Source organism: Pelodiscus sinensis, chromosome 17, assembly GCF_052426305.1.
Source record: "Pelodiscus sinensis isolate ZL-2025 chromosome 17, ASM5242630v1, whole genome shotgun sequence".
Classification (NCBI taxonomy): domain Eukaryota; kingdom Metazoa; phylum Chordata; order Testudines; family Trionychidae; genus Pelodiscus; species Pelodiscus sinensis.
The window spans coordinates 33,780,650-33,800,280 of record NC_143068.1 but is presented as its reverse complement, the minus strand read 5'-3'; the positions used below and the strand labels follow the sequence as shown (position 1 = coordinate 33,800,280).

Genomic DNA, 19,631 nt, shown 5'->3' with positions numbered 1-19,631 from the left:
CTGGAGAGGAAGGCACCGCCCGCACCAAACAGCACCAGCCCCTCCGGGAACCGGCCTGGTCCTGAGCGCGAGGCGGACGGGCGCCGGCAGCGCCTGCCCATGGACTCTCCCCCGCTCAGTGGGGGACGGGGCTGCCAGGCTGGGGGTGACTGGAGAGTCCGTGGACTGGCTGGTGCCACAGTATCTCCACTAGCGTGGTCCTGGGAGCCTGCCCACCTCTCTGAGCAGGACACTTTGCCCCCGTCCTTGGACGCTGCTCAGCTCAGAGGGGACACGGCTCCTGGAGATTTCATTTGTTCTTCCAGCTCGTGCATTGGGTTTGGGCTCCCAGGCCCAGGTAAGGGAGCCGCCTAGAGCAGCGGAGACAGATGTTACTTGCACAGCTCTGCGCCCCCCAGCCCTTCCTACAACTCTCCCGCCCACCCCGGTGCCGGAGGAGCAGCGGGGCCAAGCAGCTCTGCCTTGGGCTGACGGCTGGATGAAGAGCGCCATGCGCTGGTGTCAAACACTCGGGTCCCCCCAGCCCGTGCAAGCGGGGAAGCTTGTGCAGCGAGACGCTGGGGGCAGACGGCAGAAGCCCAGGGAGACTCCTGGCGCAGCCAGGCCGGCTCCAGGCTCAGGGCAGGGACAGAGAAACCCCTTGGCACCTCCCAAGCCGCAAGCCCCAGGCAAAGGCAGACAGAACTGCTTGCACGAGGCAGGCCCAGGGGCAGTGCTGCAGGGACTGGTCTGGCCCTTTATTTCACACAGCTCTGTACAAAGCAGCAGTTACAGGGGTCTGTACATTCGCGATCCAGAGGAATCCGCTTGGAGCGCACTGTCTTTCAGCAGGGGCCGGCCAGGCCTGCGTGGGGCAGGCGTGAAGAGGACGAAGCTGCCGCATCGCCACAGAGCCCGTGTGCAAGCCAAGCGCATCAGCCGTCCGGCTCCGGGGTCCCGAAGGCCCGGGACCCCCTCGGCTCACACCTGGGCTGTAAGGCGGGGGTGGCTAGCTGGATCCCCAATCTGTGCTGGATTCCAGCAGCGGCTCCAGGCTAGCAGCGAGGCCTTTTGATCCGTACACGCACGGGCACACGCAGCGCCGCAACAGGGCCCGGCCTCGCTTTCCTACGCCAACCAGCACGGGTGTTACTGGGTGTCTCCCCTCAGGAGGCTGGGTAACAGCCAATTCCCTGGGGGTGCCGGAGCTAGAGCTCCCCCGGCCGATCACTGGGGCACGGACTAACAGAGCTTTCCTGCCAGCTGTGGGGCTGGCGCGGGCGCTAGCGGGGTTATCAGGCGAAGCCCGGTTAAAAGCCGACTGCGCCACCCAGCATGGCTTGGTGCTAGCCCTCCTCCAGCTGCCCCGTGACTCATGAGCAAAGGCCTCAATTACTGATGTAAAAGGGCAAAGATGTTGAGAAGGGGGAGGTGCCGCCTTGCCCCAACGGGAAAGGCCACGGCCCCCTAGTTTTAACGGCACAGGTTGGGCAGGATTCTGAACTAGGAGCATAAACCCGTCAGAGGGGGCTCGTATTCCCAACACACCCCAGTGCCTCCCACCCGCGGCCCCTCCTTGGCACTCCCGGCGAGGGCCCCTCACACACCCTGCAGAAAGGCTCGTCGGGCTCACGCTACAGAAAGGGGCCTCGACTCAGCGAAACCAACGGCAAGGCTCCAAGGCTGGAAGCAGGGCCCGGGGTGGAGGCAGGCCAGGAACGTCAACCAAACCAGGGCCGAGCGCCCTCCTCGTCCGAGGGGCGTGTTATTTTTTAAAGTGCTTCATTTCACAGCTCTGCCCATGCCCCCATTCCCCGCACTGCAACGCAGAGGACGCCACCGGCTGGGCAACCCACTCGCCCGCAGCCAGAAACGTACAGTCCCGTTCACAGGTAGCATGCTGGAAGACGTGCTGGCCAAGGGGAGTGCTAGGTTGAATGGAAACCCAATAACTGGCTGGCCAGAGGGCACTAGAAGACAGGTGCCCGGGACCAAGGGCCAGCCACAGAGGGGAAAGTGCAAAATTCCTGCTTGCCTCTTCTCTGTTGGCTGAATCAACACGCGCCACAGACATGCGCGGCGGCAGATGCCGAGGGCGCTGGCTCTGCTCGGAGCCCTGCTCCAATCCGGTGGCGCGCCGCTTGTCTCCGGTGCACGGCGCTGTGCTCTCTAGGCCGTCCCTGCTTTCTGGATGACACGGGGCCATGCGGAGCGAGGACACAGAGCAACGCGCCCTAAAACTGACTCCAGCTTATCCCAGGGCCCAAGCCTCTACCTCCTCAACCAACGCCCGACTTGGGGGCGTGGAACGGCAGGGAACAGAGGGCGCTGGGTGGGGCGCAGCAGGGGGCGGTTAGCCACTGGGCAGCGGTGGCCGTGTAAGGGCACTTGTGGGGGGGCTTAGTGGGGGAGGAGGTAGAGATGTGTAGTGTCTATTGGCTTAGTTTAAGTTAGACAAGAACTAGGTGCTTGGAGGTGCTGGGGCTGGGAGGAGGAGAAGCCGCCAGCAGGTCTGGGGAACAAGTGGGCTCAATTTCTGGAAAAGTCGCTCGCCTGCAGCATTTGCAGGACGTGAAAGTCTGCAGTTAGCCGAGAGAGGTGTTCAAGGAGTTCCCGGGGCAGAGGCTTCCGTCCCACCAGAAGCGACTGCGCAGGGTGGAAAGAGCCCGTTTTCCCTGCGAAGGCTGCTGAAATATTTACACGTCAGCCACCGAAAAGGCTTCTCTAGCTACAGTGACATAGGAGCTGGTGTGGCCTGGCAGATAACTGTTCTCACCTGAGGCGAATCGCTCACACCCAGCCGTCTTAGCTCTCTGAATGGAAAGAACCGATTGCACTTCTTCCCAGCCCAGCTGGCATGCTGGCTGAGGGACTCCAACAGCCCAGGGATGCTACTTTCCATAAACAGCCTGGGGAGATTAGTGTCCTAAGCGCATGCTGTTAGACGTGGCGACAACCTTGCACCCTAGGGTTAGTCCGGAAGGTGGGGGGGCTCTAGCCGCAGGACAGGAACTGGTTCCGAGGGCTCTGCTCTACTAAAACGGGGCCCACAGAGCAGGAAATCAATGAGTGCCGGGAAAGCCAGGACTGGGCGGACAGCGGAGCGCTCGGGGACAGGGCAGGAAGGGGGCGACAGAACCAGAAAGTTAAGGACGTCAGTCGCCTGGAGTCCCCACCAGCTCTGGAGCCCCCAGACGGATTCCTGCTGCAGACGTGACCACGCATCCACCCGGGAATCAGAGAAAACATCCGAGAGCATCAGAGAGCGACAGGCCCACAGCTCTGCAGGCCGCCGGTTGCTGGGGGGGGACCCGAGCGGCCAGGCTGGTCCAGGCAGAGCCAGCTCAGGAAGTGTTGGCTTCCAACTCCTCAGAATGGGGGCAGGCATCTCCTTGCTGCCCAGGGAGGCGAGAACAAGGGGAGCACCGCTGCTGGGCCAGTCCCCCTGCCCTGCCTCGGGGACGAGTGCCAGCCGGGTTCTGGAGGGCAGCAGGACTAGAAAACACTCCCCCTCCGTGAAGGAAACCCGTCCTCTCTGGCCACGGCAGGAGGTGACGTTTCCGGCGGCAGGGCACCCTTCTCCCTCCTTCAGGGGAAAATCTGCAGTTCAAACTTGGGTGCCCACTCGAGGGCGCTCTTCACCACGGCAAGCGCAGCCGCGCCCAGCGCCACCGTCAGCCCCATCACGGCCAGCTTGACAAAGCGGTTGGTCCTGGGTTTGGTCAAGATGGCTTTTGTCCGCTCCTCCCCTCGGAGCCGGTCCCGGAAGCGCTGCCGCAGCACAGTGTCCGGCCTCTGCTGGGCGGAGGCCAGCTCAAAGTCTTTAAAGGTGGACGCGGCCGTCCTGCGAGGGAGACAGAAGACAGGTGGGGAGCTGATTAGATGCGGCTGCGCCCAGGCCCCCTTCAGCAGGCCGGACGCTGCTCCGAGCGGCGGGCGCGTTCCTCTGCATCCTCCTCCCGCTGGCTGACGGGGAGCCCTGCCGCCCCATGCTGTCCTGACAGCAATGGACCGAAGTGCAAAGAGAAATGCAGGTCGCAACAGCTGCCCCCGGCCACGGCCAGCACCACAGGGCAAGTGGCTGCGAAGGGTGGACTCTGGTCCAGACAGCCTGGGAGAGACCTTGGGCATGGAGAGCGGCTCCCTGGGGCAGTGCGGCCTTTGAGCAGGCATCCACAACAGCCACCGTGAAGGGCTCAGTCCCTGCGCATGGTGCTGCTGGGGTTGTGGGCACCAGCCCCCTGGGGTGTCACCACAGAGCACACTGGCACAAGGCTCTGCCTGCGTGTGCGACCGAGTGCTACGGGGCTGTGATTGTGCGGGGGCCTGTGGCTTCTGCCTCTGGAGCTGAGGAATCCCAGCCCCCAGGAGGGGCAGCACAGGGGGAGCTGCCAGGGTGTTTGTGTGCAAGAGGAAAAGGTGGACCCTGATGTTGCTTGGGGGTGGGGCTTGAACCCTTGACCTCTGGCTCCTAAGGCAGGTACCTTGTCCACTGTGCCACTGGAGGAGCCCCCAACCTCCCTATGATCTGGGCCCCCCTTATCCCTCCTTAGCTCTCCAAGGGTGCCAGGTCCATGTTGCTTGAGGGCGGGGCTCAAACCCTCGACTTGTTTTTGTTTTACAGAGGGGGGAGCAGGTGAAAGGGGCCATTCTGGCTGCCCACCGCAGAGGCCCGAGGATTCAAAGCACCCCTCTCGCCCTAGTCCTACTCCATCCCTGCGAGTGCCTTCTGAGCCGGACCCTGGGCTTCCCGCCGGGCACCAAACACGCCCGCTGCCAGCGCTCACCTCTCGGCACGCTGCTGCGCTGCCTTCCTGGCCAGCTCCGAGGGTGGAAACTGGACAAAGAGATCCCCCGCTCTGCTAATCAGGGTCTCGTAGGGCAGGTCCTGTGGGATCTGGGACAGGAGATGGTGGACGGAGGCCATGTCGCATTCGCAGTCCAGAACCTCCCGCTCCCGGTACAGCACGATCTGCAAAGGGAAGGAGCAGCTGAGCGCCCCGGGGCCTGTCCGGTTCGATCCGCGTGTCGGCGGCACTTGGACAAACGGCGCAAGGCCACAAGACAGAAGCCTGCCGGAGCCGGGGGAAGTCCCCAGTGCAAGCTGCCGTGGGGCAGTGCCCCGGAAAGGAGCTGCAGTCGGTACTGCACCGGGGCTCTGCCCCATGCATTCACTCCTTGCTGTCGCATGAAACCCTGGGGCTGAGCTTGCTGGAAGTCCGGCTTCCCTCCTAGCCATGCAGTGCAGCCATGGTGACGGCCCCTGTGGGACCAGCAGGAAGGAGATCCGCTGCGGTGTTCAGAGATCAGGGCAGTGGGCCCAGGGGGGCGCTGAATTCACTAAACACCCCCCCACCAAGGGCCTCGGGTGCCCCCAGCCCTCTAGAGCAGAGTTTCCCAACTGTATTTGGCCACCGAACCCTTTTAAACTTGGAAGAATTTTGTGGAACCCCTAAGAAGAGCAACTGGTTTGACAGGCGAAGCCTCGACTTTGTCCGACGCGGCGCTAGTCTACTCGTATTCAGTCACCCACGTGACCCACGCTCCCGGAGAGAGAGTCCGGGGATCTACGGGGGATTGAACAGGTGATCGCACCACTGGCTGCGCACGCACGTGACGTCATCGGCCCCACTCTCTGGCGAGGCTGGCATTACACCGGACGCTTATCGTGGCCAACACAGACGACAATAGTTTTCAATAAAATTCACAAATGCTCAAATATCATTATTTTTTTAAAAATCATAAAATGTGATTGCAATGGAATTTTCTCGCGGAACCCTTCTTTTCACTTCATGGAACCCCGGGGTTCCCTCGAAACCATTTGGGGAACATTGCTGCAGAGGGAGCAGGGTCGGACGCCCAAGCTGAATTCACTAGCCCCATCTGGGAAGCGGTAACGGGCCCTGCAGGTTTCATTCATTTCCGCAGGCACAACAGCGGCTACCTACCACGGCAGCGAAGTAAATGGGCATCAGCGGGTGGCACGCCAGGAAGAAGTCGTACAATCGCACCACGTGTCGGAAGTCGGCCAGGACATGCCCAAACCAGGTGATCAGCCAGCTGAGTGCAAAGATGGTCCCCACTTCCGCACTGTGCAATCAGAAGACACTTAGTCAGCAGCTCCGTCGCCAGACCCTAGGGATCCCCCTCCAGTGCAGATCAAAACACCTTCTGGCGTCCCCTTAATGCCAGGGCGTCCTCCACTTCTGGTAAGGGCAGGCCACTGACTATCACTGATGAGAGGTTAGGGCCCCATTTCCCCCGAAAGACAGACCCGCCCATCACGGAAAGGCCGCTGCTGCCCCACATTCGCCCGGGTGCATCTCGGCGTGTCACACGAGGGCTTGGATTCCCACGCTCCACATCGCCAGCGTGCGGCAGGGGCTCGTTCAGGCATACGGCCCCTTCCCAAAGCTCCTTCTCCAGGAGGGGGTTAAGAGGGAGCGTACAGCACCCTGCACAGTGCGTGGCACAAACCTTCCCGCCTCTGGGAGTCTGCCGCCAGCCTCCCCACTCCGGAGACACTGCTAGCACACTGGACAGCACAGCCACATGGCTAGCGGGCACGAGACACCCCTGCTGCTTTCTCTGGATGGGTCCCCGCCTTCAACCCTGCACCGTTCCCAAAAGACGCCCCCGGGATCCTCAGAGCCAATGACACGCTGCAAAGGCCCTGGGCGCAGAGGTCTCAACACCCCACGCGAGGCCGTCAGGACAGACTACCTGGCCCCCCCACCTGCTATTCATTTGGCCTGCAGGCACAGCTAAGCAGCCAGGCCTCCAGACGCAGTGTGGAGGCCTCCAAAAGCAGGGGGGCTGCCGGAAAACGGAGGCCACCAGGGTTTCCCCCACTGCTCACGGGTGGGGCCTCAGCTCCGTTTTGAGAAAAGCACCAGGATGCTGTGCGGGTCCTGCCCCAGCGGGGCCACACCGCGCCGGGGGATAACACCGCGCCGGGGGATAACACCGCGCCGGGGGATAACACCGCGCCGGGGGATAACACCGCGCCGGGGGATAGCACCGTGCGAACAGCTCGCCAGCCGGGCGCCCCCCGAGACAGGGAAAGGTTTGGTGACTCTCAAGGTACCTTTCCATGAAGTCGTGGAGCTCAGGGTTCACCTGGTCTATAATGGGCATCAGGTAATTTAAAATGTGCTTGGTGTTGTCCATTGTTGGGTCCATAAAATCCCTGTCAGAAGACGGACAAAAGCCCCATCAGGCGACCGGGCCATTCCGCTCCCCTTGGCCACCGCGAGCGCACGACGCACAGAGCAAGCCACAAGTTAACACACCTGCAACCCGCCTGAGCAAGGTGCGTGCGTGTGTGTCCCTACAGCTGCGTCTCACAGTGCTCTCTCCTTGTTGCATTCCACCCTGCCTCTCTCCCGCAACACCAGTGATCACAAGCAGGACCAGCTACATGGCAGAGCCACAAGCTTGCACTGAAATTACAGGTCTGGATTTATTCCTGTCTTTGGCTACGTCACGCACCTGAGCGGAGAGTGAGGAGACTCCCTTCAAAACCAGTCGCACTGCCGAGGCCGCTTCCAGCCCAGCAGCCACACCATCGCCCCGACTCTGATCTGCCCCCCTTCGCAGGCCGAACTCACCACTGAGCCGGTCCAGGTCAGCCCATTGCACCGCATGAAAAGTGACCACTGTGTTAGGCCGCCCTGGGGGAAGCCGTGGGAGTGACGTGGAGGGGGTGGCCACAGGAGGGCTATGACAGGGGGGTTTGCCCACAGTGCATTCAGGTCGGCTTCCCCCCGGCAGGGCTCTGAAGCCAAGAGCTATTCAGGCTGCTGCTCCTGCACTTTCCTGCATCTCTTGCCTTATTACCACTGTTGGCTAAAAGCAGCCAGGCTGCGCATGCTTTGCTTCTCAGGCTCTAGGGTCGTCACTCTCCCTCCAGTCCCCGTGTAAATGGCAGGAAAGGCTTCTCTGCCACAGGCGGCGACTGACAGCGAAGGCGCAGGCAGCCCCTCGTCCCCTCGCTTTGCAGGAGCCGCGCTGACGTACCTGAGGTGGTGAGTCGAAAGCTTTTCCACGAGAGCCGTCGCCAGCCTCTCCCCCACGACCAGCAGGAACGTGACCACGATGTCGTGGTAGCCCTGGTAGTAGTGCAGCTGCGGGTTGCGCTGTAACACCTGCAGGATGATGTCGATCAGCTCTTCCTGGAGCCCTTCCCTCTGCTCGTCTGGCATCCCTGTGGGGACAGCAGCAGATGGGCCTTGCATCAGGCTGAGCCGGAGCCCTGACAAGCTGCCTGCCACGTACTGCATCATCCGCCCACAGGAGCCACGTCTCACCAGCCGTTGGATGCAGACACGCTGCAATCTCCAGGGCCTGACAGCTATCAACTGGCCCTATCTGAGTGTGGCCTGCGCATGGGGCTAGAGACCAGCAACTCGTGGGTTCTCATCCTTGTTCCGGGACCTCCCGCTCCCCAATGGCCTTTGCAGAGTTGCTTAACCTTTTGTGCAGCAGTTTCTCCACCTGCACAATGGGAACATTAATATTCCCTTTGCAAGAAAAAGGGGGTATTTACTAGTGTTCGTAAAGCATCCTGAAGGTTGAATTAAAGATGTTAAATTGCGAGTAACTGACTAAACAAATAGTCAATGCATTTTGCATCAACTATTCAATTAGTCGATAGGGCGTCTGAAGTTGCTGCACTTCAAAGGCAAAAGTGCCACATAGCCTGAGGTCAGCTGGGGATTCCCCCGGGCTCCATGCAGCGCTGCCACTTTGAAACGCCGCGGGGAGCTTGGCGTCAAGCTCCTCGTGGCATTTCAAAGTGGTAGCACCCCGTGGAGCCTGGGATCAGCTAGGGACTCCTCCACTGCCACTTTGAAATGCCACATGCCGCCTGGGGACGCTGCCGCTTTCAAGTACCCCCCACCCCCGCTGCCTCCTTCTGAGAGAGGCAGCAAGACAGGGAAAGTGACTAGTCGTTCACATCCCTAGGTTAAATTAATTATTTTTAGTATCCCAGAAGTCCTAAGAAATAAAACAATCCTCTTTTGTGAAAACTCTGTTGAGTGTGCAAAACTCACAGGCGCCACTGCCCTGCCCACCTCTAGACAGGGGTCTGTGTGTGGACAGAATGCATCTGTGGAACAGAACACCACATGTAGAGAAAACAGCACACACACCCCCTTTGGCCAGGACCTGTATAAGTAGATACGGTGCCCCACGGCGGAACGAGCATCTCGCAAGCCCAAGCAAGGTTCAGACAACACAAAGATCTCTAAGCATTGTCAAAATACGGCCATTCCAGAGCAATAGGGTGCTAGCAGAAGCGTGAGCTGCAGAGATCTGCAGGGTATCCACAATATACAGATAAGCTGAACGTGCTGACTGTTTATATGGAAGAAAAAAGCAGGCAGTGAAAACCAATTCCTGCCCAGGAGCAACAAGCAGCTGCTCTGCAAAGTCAGACGAGTGCAAAAGGGTCTATAAATAACACCAGGCACTAGCCAACCACAGGAACTAAGCAAATGCAAGAAGCTTTTGTCATTAAATGTTGAGAGTTGTTTTAGGCTGATGCATGAGAGTCACTGGAAAGAACACACTTTAGCAACGCTTAAAAAACAAAATCCATTTAAATCAGTAGCGAACGCAGGTTTCAAACCCAGATGTGTCTCTGCCCAAGGTACACAGAGGCAATGGTAAACCCCTCAAACACCAGACATGACTGTCACATCGAATGAACAGCAGCACATGGCAGGGCTGGCTATATCTGAGTCAGGCCCCTCTAAATACAGGGAGAGTTTTAACGGCAAGAGAGGGGCCGGCAGAATGAATCAGCGAGTTACGGATGAGAATTTTGTGTGGAAAGAACATGCTGAAAACCAGCTGCAGTGCAAGGAGAAGCCTGAGGCCATCTCTGAAGTGGGTGTTGGGCAAACAGAGGGGAAAGGCCTTTCCATTTCGGCGGGCCCCTGGAGGGTTGCTCCTACAGCTCTGCTGTGGCCCTAGAAGAGAGGCTGCACTGCACGGAGCTGGGGGGACAAGGTGCTCCTGGTGGCCACAGAACAGAGAGACCAGCTCACCGGGTGGGAAGCGGCGCAGGGATCGCCTCACGTCCAGCAGCACCTGCTGGTAGTCTTCATTGTCCTCTCGCAGCTCCTTCCCTGATGGAGAAAGAAGCACACTGCAAATCCAAGCAGGCCACCAAGCAGCATCTGCAGTGCCAGAGAAGAACGCTGTACAAGTCAAGGCTGAAACGTAGGCCGCAACTGCTCCTGAACCCAATTTTAGATCCCCGTTTCCACTTGTTGCACACAAGCCCAGCGCTCTGCCTTTTACTGCTGTACACTCTGGCGTGGCCAATACCAACGTACGCCGTTCCAGAGCCAGACACCAAGACATTAATCTCTTTGGTACAAATACCGTTTCAAGATCCTTACATCATCTCTCCTTTGTCCTTCGGCTAAGTTCTTGCTCCATCACCATGCCACTGGAGTTAGGCAAAATATAGCTAAGACATGACACAGAGCAGCCGCAACTCACACGTTTAATAAATAGAAACTGAGTGAAATGAAGCATGGGTAGTTAAGATATTTAAAGCACTGTAAGTGGAAAGAAATCATTAGCATGCCATAAGCCATGCAAGCAGCTGCGTGGAGCTGAACATAAATCCCAGGTCTCCTGATCTGCATTTTTACAGCAACCATAGCTATCCAAGGACAACCAGGAATATACACACTTTTGAACAGATACTTCTGCTCACAAAAACCCATCTTATGCTCTGGGAGCAGTGGAAATAAAAAACACCACATATGGAACGCCTCCATTCAGTGTTCCCTCTTTTTTCCATTCCTGCGTGGAATAAATTTTGTTCTGTGCACCAAGGCAGGTGCAACTGTGCACCACCATTAGAAACACATGGTTCGGCTGTGGGCGTTCTGCTAATCAGCTGGGCGGCATCTGAATCTTTCTTGGGTGACTACTCAGGCACTCAGCTTACAGGGAATACAGCCTCCATGTCTGTGTCTCATTAAAAAGCAAGTTTTCCTTCCCTCAGATGTGACTTCTTCTATGTACAAGCTTCAATTTACAGTAATTTGGCCACTGCTTCACCCATGCCTGGGAGAGGAACTTCCATTTAGTATTCAAGAAACCACGCTCCCATTTATGACAATGGAAGTTAAACTAGATATATTTGCAACGTGGCATTTTTTTGGTTTAACTAACATGCATTTTGGAAGCTAATCACACCGGATTGCACCAGCTGTGTTCCACACAATGTGGCCTAAAAGTAAAAGGGCTCTTACAGTGCAATGGAAAAATAATAAATTCAGATAATTCCTGGATCTGCTATTAGCATAATTAAATACGTTAACACAGGTAAAACCACGGGCATCAGTCTGTGCAATTGTGACTCTCAAGCAAGCATCATGGAAAAGGCATCTTCGTTGACAGGAAAAACCCCACAAGTTACAAACAGCAGAACTCCAGCCCCAAGTACGTACAAAGATCTCTCAAGTTGGTCCCAAAGCACAAAGGGTGACTCTGTACCTGGTGGAGGCGGCAGATCCTCTGTCTTCACATTGAGAAGATTTGGCCACACTTTGCAACGAATCTCGTCTGTCAGGAGACCCCCTTCGCTGATTGCCATTCGTCTGAGTGCAGCCACATCAATAGGGTCGCTGTTCAGGGCCTGATAAATCTCCGCTACTTTCCTTTGCTTCTTAGAATTATAGTCTGCAAGAGGCACACCACCCAAAGGGTTAGGCTTCCAGCTACTGGCCAGCATGCAAAAGGAAGGCACAGACTGACTTAGCTCACAATGCAAAGACTATATAAGACAACTGATTGAACACACACATTGGGTCACTCTGTCTAGAGATGGGAGAGGCCTAAGAGATGATTCACTCTGTTTCTTCAGGGCCAGATTATATAGAACCCATCATCTTGACCAATGGCCAGGCAGAACAGAGGCACTTTCACTGCGCCTCCTCCCTTCTACCAGCTCTGAAGTTCCTTCCCAGCCCCCTGCGAGATCTCTCTGCTTGCATCTGCAGAACTGTAGTGCCTATTGCAATCGCTAATGCTACCAGGACTTTCTTGTCCTTCAATTCAAACATGGTGTCAACAGAACTGCCACTGCACCGGATGCAGTAGTTACTATTCAAAGTCACTTACAACTGTTTGCCTTCATGGCCTGGATGGCTCAGCTTCCAGCTGAGAGGTCAAACGTTTTACAAGACTGGGGCGCAGTCTGTGTTCCTACTGGCTGGCAACTAGACTCTAGTATTGTTCGGTTGAGCTTGCCCCACCAAATCGGTACCTAGAAATACCACCTAACTGAAAATTTCCCCATGCTGCCCTATGCACTCAGGGGACCTTATTTACATTAGAATTATACTCCATTTTCATACAGATCATAGCCGCCCCCCCTCCCCCCCCCCCCGTGTTGCTAGGACTGGTCAAATTAATATTTGTAAAGTGAAATGTCAGGGCTAAGCACTATCCAGCAAATACACAATGATGCCTTCGTAAGACATTTGATCTTTAAGGACACGAGGCGGGGAAAAGGACGACACATAACGCATGGACTGAACAGATACAGGATACAGAAATCTTTCCTTAGAGCAGATTCCAGCACAGCCATATTTTCAGTGGGTTCCTTGCCAGCACTATTCTATATTTGGGAAAAGGCAGGCAGCTGAGAATCAGCTGATTTCCATACACTTTGGCAGCAAAATCCTTCTGTATGTGTGAAGGTTTTGTTTGAGATCCAGCCTGCCTTCAGAAACTTTTCCAACAGGATCCTGTTTTTGCAGCTTCAGTCAAAACCCCTCTCACAATCCATTATAAGGCCCTTTTGATTTGAACTGTATTCAATTCATATTAAGTCAGTCAGGATGGGATTTTTTTTTATGGGGGGAGGGGGATCTGAAACTGGCCTAATGGAGAAATCTGTTCGTTTTCCTACTGTGATTTCACTGACTGAAGTTTACAGTAGCCCATTGAACATTTGACACCAGAGGTGTTTCCTGCTCCCTGCTCATGCACACTTGTTTGCTACTGGAGAGCTACTCCAGAGTGCTCAGTTTAGCACATTATGTTCTGAAGTCTCTGAAGGAGAGAAATGAGCATGACAGGATTTTCAAACACCTGCAAACAAGCAAGGAGGTCAAGTTGTGGATGGGACTCATCTAAACAGCCCCCCTTTCAAAACTCACTTTTTTGTATAGCTTGTTTTTCAACCAAGTTCTGTTTAGTTTTTGACAGGACTGCAGCTCCCTTATAAGAAACAAGTCTCCTGATGTCAATAGGCAGAGAAAGTTATCAAAACCACACCCAGCAGTTCTAGTATCCATGTATTTCCTTCTTTTGGCCGCACAACCAAGAAGTTACCTTTTTTCTACTCAGTTACTGCCTAACGCTTGAATGTCAGCACAAACATGGGATTGGCACCCAGTGAATGAATCAAGGAAGAGGAGGAGAGAAAGCTTACAAAAGAGAAAGCTCCTGTTTTATACTAAAAGAATTTAAGCAGCAACACCAAGGAAAGAAAATATGTGCTGCACTGGCCTCCCCCACATTCAATTATTTTTAACTTTTACCAGCATGAACATCAAGAACCGTTGTGTGGGGGTGGAAAGAATGCATGTTGTCAAACATGTTTTTGATCCACCACCAACTTCTACTCAAGTCCCCAGCAAGTATCAATCACCAACACCCTCTTCGAGAGAAACGTGCAGCCACAGGGATGAGATGGGTTTTATTATACAAGTAATTCCTGGTCCTCCATAAAAATAAGGCTCAGCTGGCTAGTGGATTTTGTTTTATGTCCAGGACTAAAGAGCCTGGGACAGATGCTCTCTTTCCAACAGCTAAATAAAGACATAAAACAAAGATGCAGATGATCACCAAGGCTGCTGAAGGCCTACATAGAGAGGGTCACATGTTCCAGTTTCTGATTTCAGCAATTATGCTGCAGAACTCTACATTTCAATGGTACGAGGAAAGAGACGGCACTGGCTCCCCAGTGATAATATTGAACGTGCAAGTAACACTTTGTAAAGACTGCAGCCCTCCTATGAAGGCAGCAAATATTCTCTCATTTTACAGATGAGAAAACTGAGGCTCAAAGACTTCTAAAGGAACTGTCCCATGCCCTACCGAGAACAGAGCTTCCAGACCCACATTCAAACCAGTCGCTGAGCCCGCAGATCCCAGGCAATGGAAGAAGAATTACGTTCCGCTTGTCAAGACACAAAACTAAGCCTTCCCTCTTTGACTTGCTTTTCTGCTAAACACTCATTGGGAGGACTCAGGCGCTTTAAGATAAGCATGGGCACAGCAGCAAGACTGGGCCAACGGCACTGCTATGACGCGAAAGGTGCATTTTTTGTGTTTCAGAAGCACACAAGAGCGGGGCCCTATGGTGGTAGGGGGTGGACAAATACATAAGCCCCAGAGTCTGGCTGGAGGTAAATGGAAGGCAGCCGACAGCAGGAAGGGAAGAAGAGGGGTGACTGGAGGAAGGCAGCCGCTCTGCTACTACCTATTGGCAGAGTGCGATTTGCTTTCTAAAAACGCTTTGGAAGGCCACTGACCCTTTCCCGGGATCATCACAGTCCGGCCCTGCGCCCCCAGGATCTGCGCCTAGTTCTGGGACCAACAGGCACGACCCCCGGGGGTACCCCCAGCGCGGCCTGTCAGCTGGGGCGGCTGCCCACGAGAGTCAAACGCCGCCCCTCGGATCAACAGAGCGCCCGCAGCCTCCCTCCCGGGGGTGCACCGCCGCGCGGGCCCCGGTGCACCGCACAAAATTTATTCCGCACAGGGATGGGAACAGGCGAGAGGGATCCACCCCCCAGCAGCGGGTCACGAAGCCCCGCCCCCGCCGCAGCGCCAGGGCACCCGGAGCCCCGCCCCCCCGGGCGTTAACACCGCCCCCCCCCCCGCCAGAAACCGCCGCAACGCTCGAGGGGCCCCGGCGGGGGGCGGGGCTGGCGGCTCCGGGTCCCCCCCCCGCTGGGCCCGGCCCGTACCGTGCGGCGGCGCCGGCCTGCGCAGGGACATGGTCTCCGGGAGCCGCGGCGCATCCCGGCCGGGCGGGGCCCGGCTCCGCTTCCTGCCCCGAGCTCCGCCCCGCCTCCGCGTGCGCGCCCTACGTCCTACGTCACCGCGGCGAGCAGAACGAAGCCATTTTGCGCGTGCGCCTCGGGCTGACACCGCCTCCGGGCTGGGGGGGGGGGGGGGGAGGGGAGGGGAAGAGAAGGCAGATGCGCGCGCCGCTCCTCCAGCCCGGGACCCGCCCCTCCCCTGCAATGCTCCTGCCGCCGCGCAGCGCCGGCTCCAGCTTGAAACGGCGCGTGCGGGGCGGGGGAGGAGCACGCGCCGGCCAGCTCCAGCCCGCACGTGCATGGCCCTGGCCGCAGCCAGCGCTGCTTTCTGCATCCCTGCAGGGCTAGCGGACGGCGGGGAGACCCTCCCCCCCCCCAGCTTGCACCGGGGGGGGGGGGGCAGAAGGGGTGACAGAGACAGAGCTTTGCCCAGCTGGTGCCAGACTTAGACTAGCCCAAACTAGCACCTGCAGCCACAGCGGGAGGGGGTGCGCGCATGCGGACAGAAAGCAAATGTTCTGCAGGCTGCGCGGGGCAGAGCAAGCTCGACTAGCAGAGTTTCAGGAGACAGACATGAAGGGCAGCTCACAGGCCTTTGGAAAACAGATTTTTTAACACTGGCCAGACACGTGGGCTGTGTCTACACTGGCATGAATTTCTAGAACTGCTTAAAACGGAATACTATTCCGTTTTCAGTTTTTCCGGAAAAGGAGCGTCTACATTGGCAGGCTGCTTTTCCGGAAAAGCCCTTTTCCTGGAAAAGCGTCTGTGGCCAACGTAGATGCGCTTTTCCGGAAAAAAGCCCCGATTGTCATTTTCGCGATCGGGGCTTTTTTCCAGAAAAGACTACTGGGCTGTCCACACAGGCCCTTTTCCGGAACAGTGTTCCGGAATAAGGACTTATGCCCGAGCGGGAGCAGAATAGTTTTTCCGGAATAGCGGCTGATTTTGTACAGTAGAGCGTCGTTACTTTTCGAGAAATTCAAGGGCCAGTGTAGACAGCTCGCAGCTTATTCCGGAAAAGCGGCTGATTTTCTGGAATAACTGGCCCAGTGTAGACACAGTCGTGGAGAAACTGATCTCAAAGCCAGGAAGATGATATCCATAATCAGAGGAAGAGTCAACTAGTTTGTTCTGGGAAACAAGGCTGTTTTCTAGTAGGAGTAGGTAGATGACAGACCTCAAGCTACTGTTATCAATTTCCAGGTTGAATTATGTAAAGCAGGCACTGAAGGACCCAGCCCTGAAACAGGGAGCTTCCTGCCTTGGGCAGGGGGCTGGACTTGATGGCCTTCTGAGGTCTCTTTCAGTTCTATGAATTAGTGCTCACATTCACCTTACATTCTTTACAGCAATACTTAATGTGAACAAAAATCCAGAAGAGGAAAAAGATGCTTATGATTTGTTAGAGCACATGTTAACCAAGGCCTCCCCCCCCACTGTGTGTATCTATGGCTAATTCTAACAGAAGTTGCATGTAGCGAGGAGGGTTTAGCTTAAAGTAGTGGGGGAGTATAGTAGCAGTGTAGAAATGAAAAGAAGAACAATTAGATGTTCATATTGTGACAGGTGGAATAATATTCTCTCAAATTCAGTGACAACTCCTCCACAGGTTCTATGAAGGATCAGATAGATCACACCTATATTTCAAAGTTTAGTTTGTTGGCAGACATACGTACACGTGTACAGAGGAGCTGATGCAGGCAGCGACCATAACCTTGGTATCATTAAACAAGTTCAAGAGGATGAAAAGGGTAGAAGACTGTACATACACTATTAAAAGAGCAATTCATTTGAGTTTGCTGAAACCAGTCTTCTTTCAGTTCATTCTAGTAGTCAACTGAAGAAAATCAAGACAGATGCTCTGCAGGAAGACATCAGAGTGTACTATTTAGAAACTGCAATGTGAATCCTAACAGCAACAACATCTGAAAAGGAAAAATGGATTAGCAATATGACTGGGGCAACAATGGAAAAACAGCATAAACAAAAACTCTTGCTTGTTATTAAGACAGATAAGCATGGTGGGGATGAAGACAGAGCTCCAGCCAGAGAGGTAAAAAGGGTTGCTAGAGGAGATACAAAACATATCAAAAGAGTGACCTAACATCCTTGTATAAGGATCAAATATCAAAAGAACCATTAGCAGTACTGGAAGTCCTATTAAAGATGCAAATGGACAGATTGTGTGTGGAAAAACAGAGGAAAAGTTGGGCAAAACAATTTCAGGCTGTTTTAAACTGACCAAGCCCAAGCAAATTACTAGACATTTGTGTCAGGCCTACCCCGAGTTAGGTATCAATTTAGGAGATATTACAGTGGATGTTAGAAAAGCCACCTGTAACCTTAACAAGGGGAGAGAATATTGCTACCGAAAAGACACAAAGCAAGTGCTGAAAAAACAGCTTGCAGACTTTCTTGGGTTTTTGAATAAAATAGAAGAAAATTAATCCAATGAAAGAAAGTCCTTAAGTAAAACTGTCAAAAAGAGGTGATGTTACCAACTACCACAGCTGAAGAGGAATCATTACTCAGTGCCTGGAGCATATCAATAATAATAAATAATGCAGTGTGGAGCATATCAATAAGCAGATACATCTCCAACTTAGCCTGCTTGTTCCTCTTTCATTGGGATCGTATTGTTGTTCTCAGAACAAAGTATGGCAGGGTGAACACCATGTGATACATTTTATTGTCAGAAGCCTTCTGACAGTGCACACCGAAACAGTCTTTGCAAAATTATGGTATGCTATGGAATAACCATAACAATAATTTGAGTCATTATGTTCATAATTGAACGTGCAGCCAGAGATGGTGGCAACAGCCAATAGCTTTTAGCAACACCTGGAGTAAGATACGGATGTATTATGTCCTCACTACTGTTTGCATTCATCATTTGCTATACCATGAGGAAAGTAACTGCAGAAGGCAACTGAGGAATTTTATGGACAAATGATCAATCTCAATCGATGACTTTGTTCTGCTAAGTTCAACACATAATTTAAAGTAAGAAAACACCCAGGTTTTGGCAAGCACATCAAGACAAGAATGTTCATTAACAGGAAGACAAAATATAGGAGTACTAATGTCACCCAAGCATCCATCAAAATAAAAATCACTTTACCTTCATAGGACAGACATGGTAACACCATGGTACATGTCAAGAAATGATTATAAGCAGAAAACAACTGTCATAAGATTGGAGATTTGGAAAAATGGGCAAGATTGACACTGACAAAAATATGAATACTAAACACCAGCATCATATCTGTTCTTTTATAGAACAGTCATGGAAAATTGATGTTTAAGAAAATTGATTCGATTATTTCATTCCAAAGTCAAAGCTTGAGAAAGCTCAGAGTTTATTGGAGTTTCTGCAACAGAAGAAGTTCTATGGAAAGCAAAGCAACCCTAAGCATCAAATATGGTAAGAGGACTAAGATCAAACTGAGGATACATTAAGAATATCAGAAATGTGGCTTCCACAGCAAGTAAAGTCCACATGGTCAGTACCTGGAAAAAGAGAGAGGGTGATCCAAAGAAACTTTATGCAGAACAGAGAAAGAAGCCAAATCCATCAATTGACACTCCAAAGGGCTCCTGTCTACACTGCAAACTAGGATGAAATAAGCAAACGTGACCACCAATGAGACTGTACAGAAACAGATGTCACTAGTAATTGTACTAAAATCTCAACTGAGACACAGTTCTAGCATAGCTGGAATTTTCTACTGCTAGTTTGCTTTAATCTTTTTCCTCCCTTCTCATTTCCTCCCCCCCTACATTTCAGGCCCCATTTCAGCACCTCATCCACTAACACCACTTTACACACAGGGAGTTCCTGCAGGTTCAGTGGGTATTGGTACAATTTCTGGCACAACGAGGTCCTGATCCTCACTGGAGCCTCTTGGAGTTAAAGAAACTCTGAGATTGCATCCATTGCTATTTAAATACAGCTGCCTCTGGGTTGTAATGTGGTAACTCTTGAGCAGCACCCCCGTATCTTAGGTCAGGAATTATACTCAGATCACCAGATGCTCAACATTTGCTTTGTCAGACAAAGATCCTTCTTCAGTTAACTACATCTCCTCCTCCATCATCACACTACTTGTGTTCCTGAAATTTCTTTCCATGGGTTAAGAGGAAGGGCTCTTCACACCTCTAATTCCACAATTTGAGAGTCAGTGACTTAATCCATCTGAAACTGCAGAGCGGTCTGGGTGCAGAAGCTACATTATTCAAATTAGCCCCACTTTCCTCCACAAAAGCTAATACTTACGAAGACCAACAAGGTTTTCAGTGACCACAAACGACCAGAACTTTTGTTTTCATCCTTCATCCAAGTGACAGTGGTGCCAACAATAGTTCGTCCATAATCGCCACAGAGACCGACTCAGAGGAAAGAATGCATCTGCCAAATCAACACCACTTCTTGCAGCACCTAGATGCTCTTTGGAGGCCCCATCCAAGTTCTGACATGCCAGGACCTGCTTGCTTGTGTGCACTCGGTATGGGTACAGAAGATAAAGTGCTGTCTGAGCTGGGCACACGTTTCTGCCACATCAG

The 19,631-nt window shown here is 53.7% G+C and overlaps 1 protein-coding gene across 2 annotated transcripts; it reads right to left on the bottom strand.

The window, feature by feature from the left end:
- Positions 1–61: 61 nt before the first annotated feature.
- On the bottom strand, positions 62–15,148 carry TBC1D20 (TBC1 domain family member 20). 2 transcript variants are annotated; one of them, XM_075900885.2, is made up of 8 exons: positions 14,991–15,148; positions 11,503–11,688; positions 10,035–10,115; positions 7,999–8,185; positions 7,067–7,168; positions 5,928–6,069; positions 4,767–4,951; positions 62–3,823 (listed from the first exon to the last, which is right to left on the bottom strand). In XM_075900885.2, the coding sequence occupies exons 1-8, from the start codon at positions 15,019–15,021 to the stop codon at positions 3,568–3,570; spliced, it is 1,170 nt and encodes a 389-aa protein (XP_075757000.1). In that variant the 5' UTR covers positions 15,022–15,148; the 3' UTR covers positions 62–3,567. The 2 variants fall into 2 exon arrangements, with proteins under 2 accessions (XP_075757000.1, XP_075757001.1); XM_075900886.2 differs by lacking the exon at positions 10,035–10,115.
- Between the last annotated feature and the right edge of the window lie 4,483 nt (positions 15,149–19,631).